We start from the raw sequence: 1,033 nt of genomic DNA, 5'->3' as shown, positions 1-1,033 counted from the left end.
TCATCTCATCAACAGTCATGACCTGATGATCACTACTACTATCAGCACTAAAGGTGTCAACATCGCTACTTACCGCATCGTGCTCCTTAGTGAAGACTAAAGGGATGCCCAACTCCTCAAGTTTAGTATCAAGTATAGACGAAGACATCCTTTGGCAAGAGATAAACAGACGGCGGCAGCTTCGGCCAGCAAGAATGGTAAAAGTAGTTAATCCACCTATGACTTGACCAATCACTAAATCGATCACCAGGGCGAGCGCGATATGCAGCGCAACATTACACAGGAGCCAAGGAAACACAAAGACTTTGAGCATCATCTCAATCATCATCATCCAGATCGATCTCCACCACCTCTCGAGGGTAGGCGGGCGGTAGGTCCCCAAGCTTGTGGGCGAGACGATGGCGGACACTCTTGGACAACACCTTAGGTGATTTACTATCGGCATCCTTTAATACATCAATGATCACCTGCAATACATACAGGGACTATGGTAACGTGTTCAAGAAATGAAAGAAGTGTGGTATGTATCACATACTGCGTAAAAAGACCAGGGGTATCGGCCAACACTACTGCTACCGGTACAACCCTATATGACACTGGTGGAGGAATATGTATTTGCTTTCCTCAGCTGAGCTCACAGGTTTACACACGAACTATGGTGGGAGCCTCCTACCATCATTCGTGGTGATAATATATTCGGTAGTCGCGGTTCAGTATATACGTGGGTACACGTGTATACTCCTGAATAAGACAGATTATGACGATTTGTTGTTTTGCATGGCTGGGTGTATCATGTTATCATGATGATTGACTGTTTCCAAAAAAACGAGAATACTCCTACTAGGAGTATACCGACCAGAAATTTGCTCACATTTTTTCTCATTTCGTCACCAACACATGCAGTCAACTATGTGCATATTCTCAAACTCACATATTTTGTTACTGCTCGACGAGCAGTGTGGTAGAACTTGCACATGATCAACCACAACTCTTGGTGACAATACCAAAACTCTGAGGAAACTTTGGAAAACTT

General features: G+C 44.1%; 1 protein-coding gene across 1 annotated transcript; it reads right to left on the bottom strand.

Annotated features, from left to right (window-relative positions):
* Positions 1-317: 317 nt before the first annotated feature.
* Pmar_PMAR007602 (hypothetical protein) lies at positions 318-467 on the bottom strand (the record flags this gene model as incomplete). Its single annotated transcript, XM_002779309.1, has 1 exon — positions 318-467. A coding segment is annotated over one exon (150 nt), but the record flags the coding sequence as incomplete, so codon positions are not given.
* Between the last annotated feature and the right edge of the window lie 566 nt (positions 468-1,033).

This window comes from Perkinsus marinus (assembly GCF_000006405.1).
Source record: "Perkinsus marinus ATCC 50983 genomic scaffold scf_1104296947640, whole genome shotgun sequence".
Classification (NCBI taxonomy): domain Eukaryota; phylum Perkinsozoa; order Perkinsida; family Perkinsidae; genus Perkinsus; species Perkinsus marinus.
Note: the sequence above shows the minus strand (reverse complement) of the source record. Positions and strands in the feature narration are given on the sequence as shown.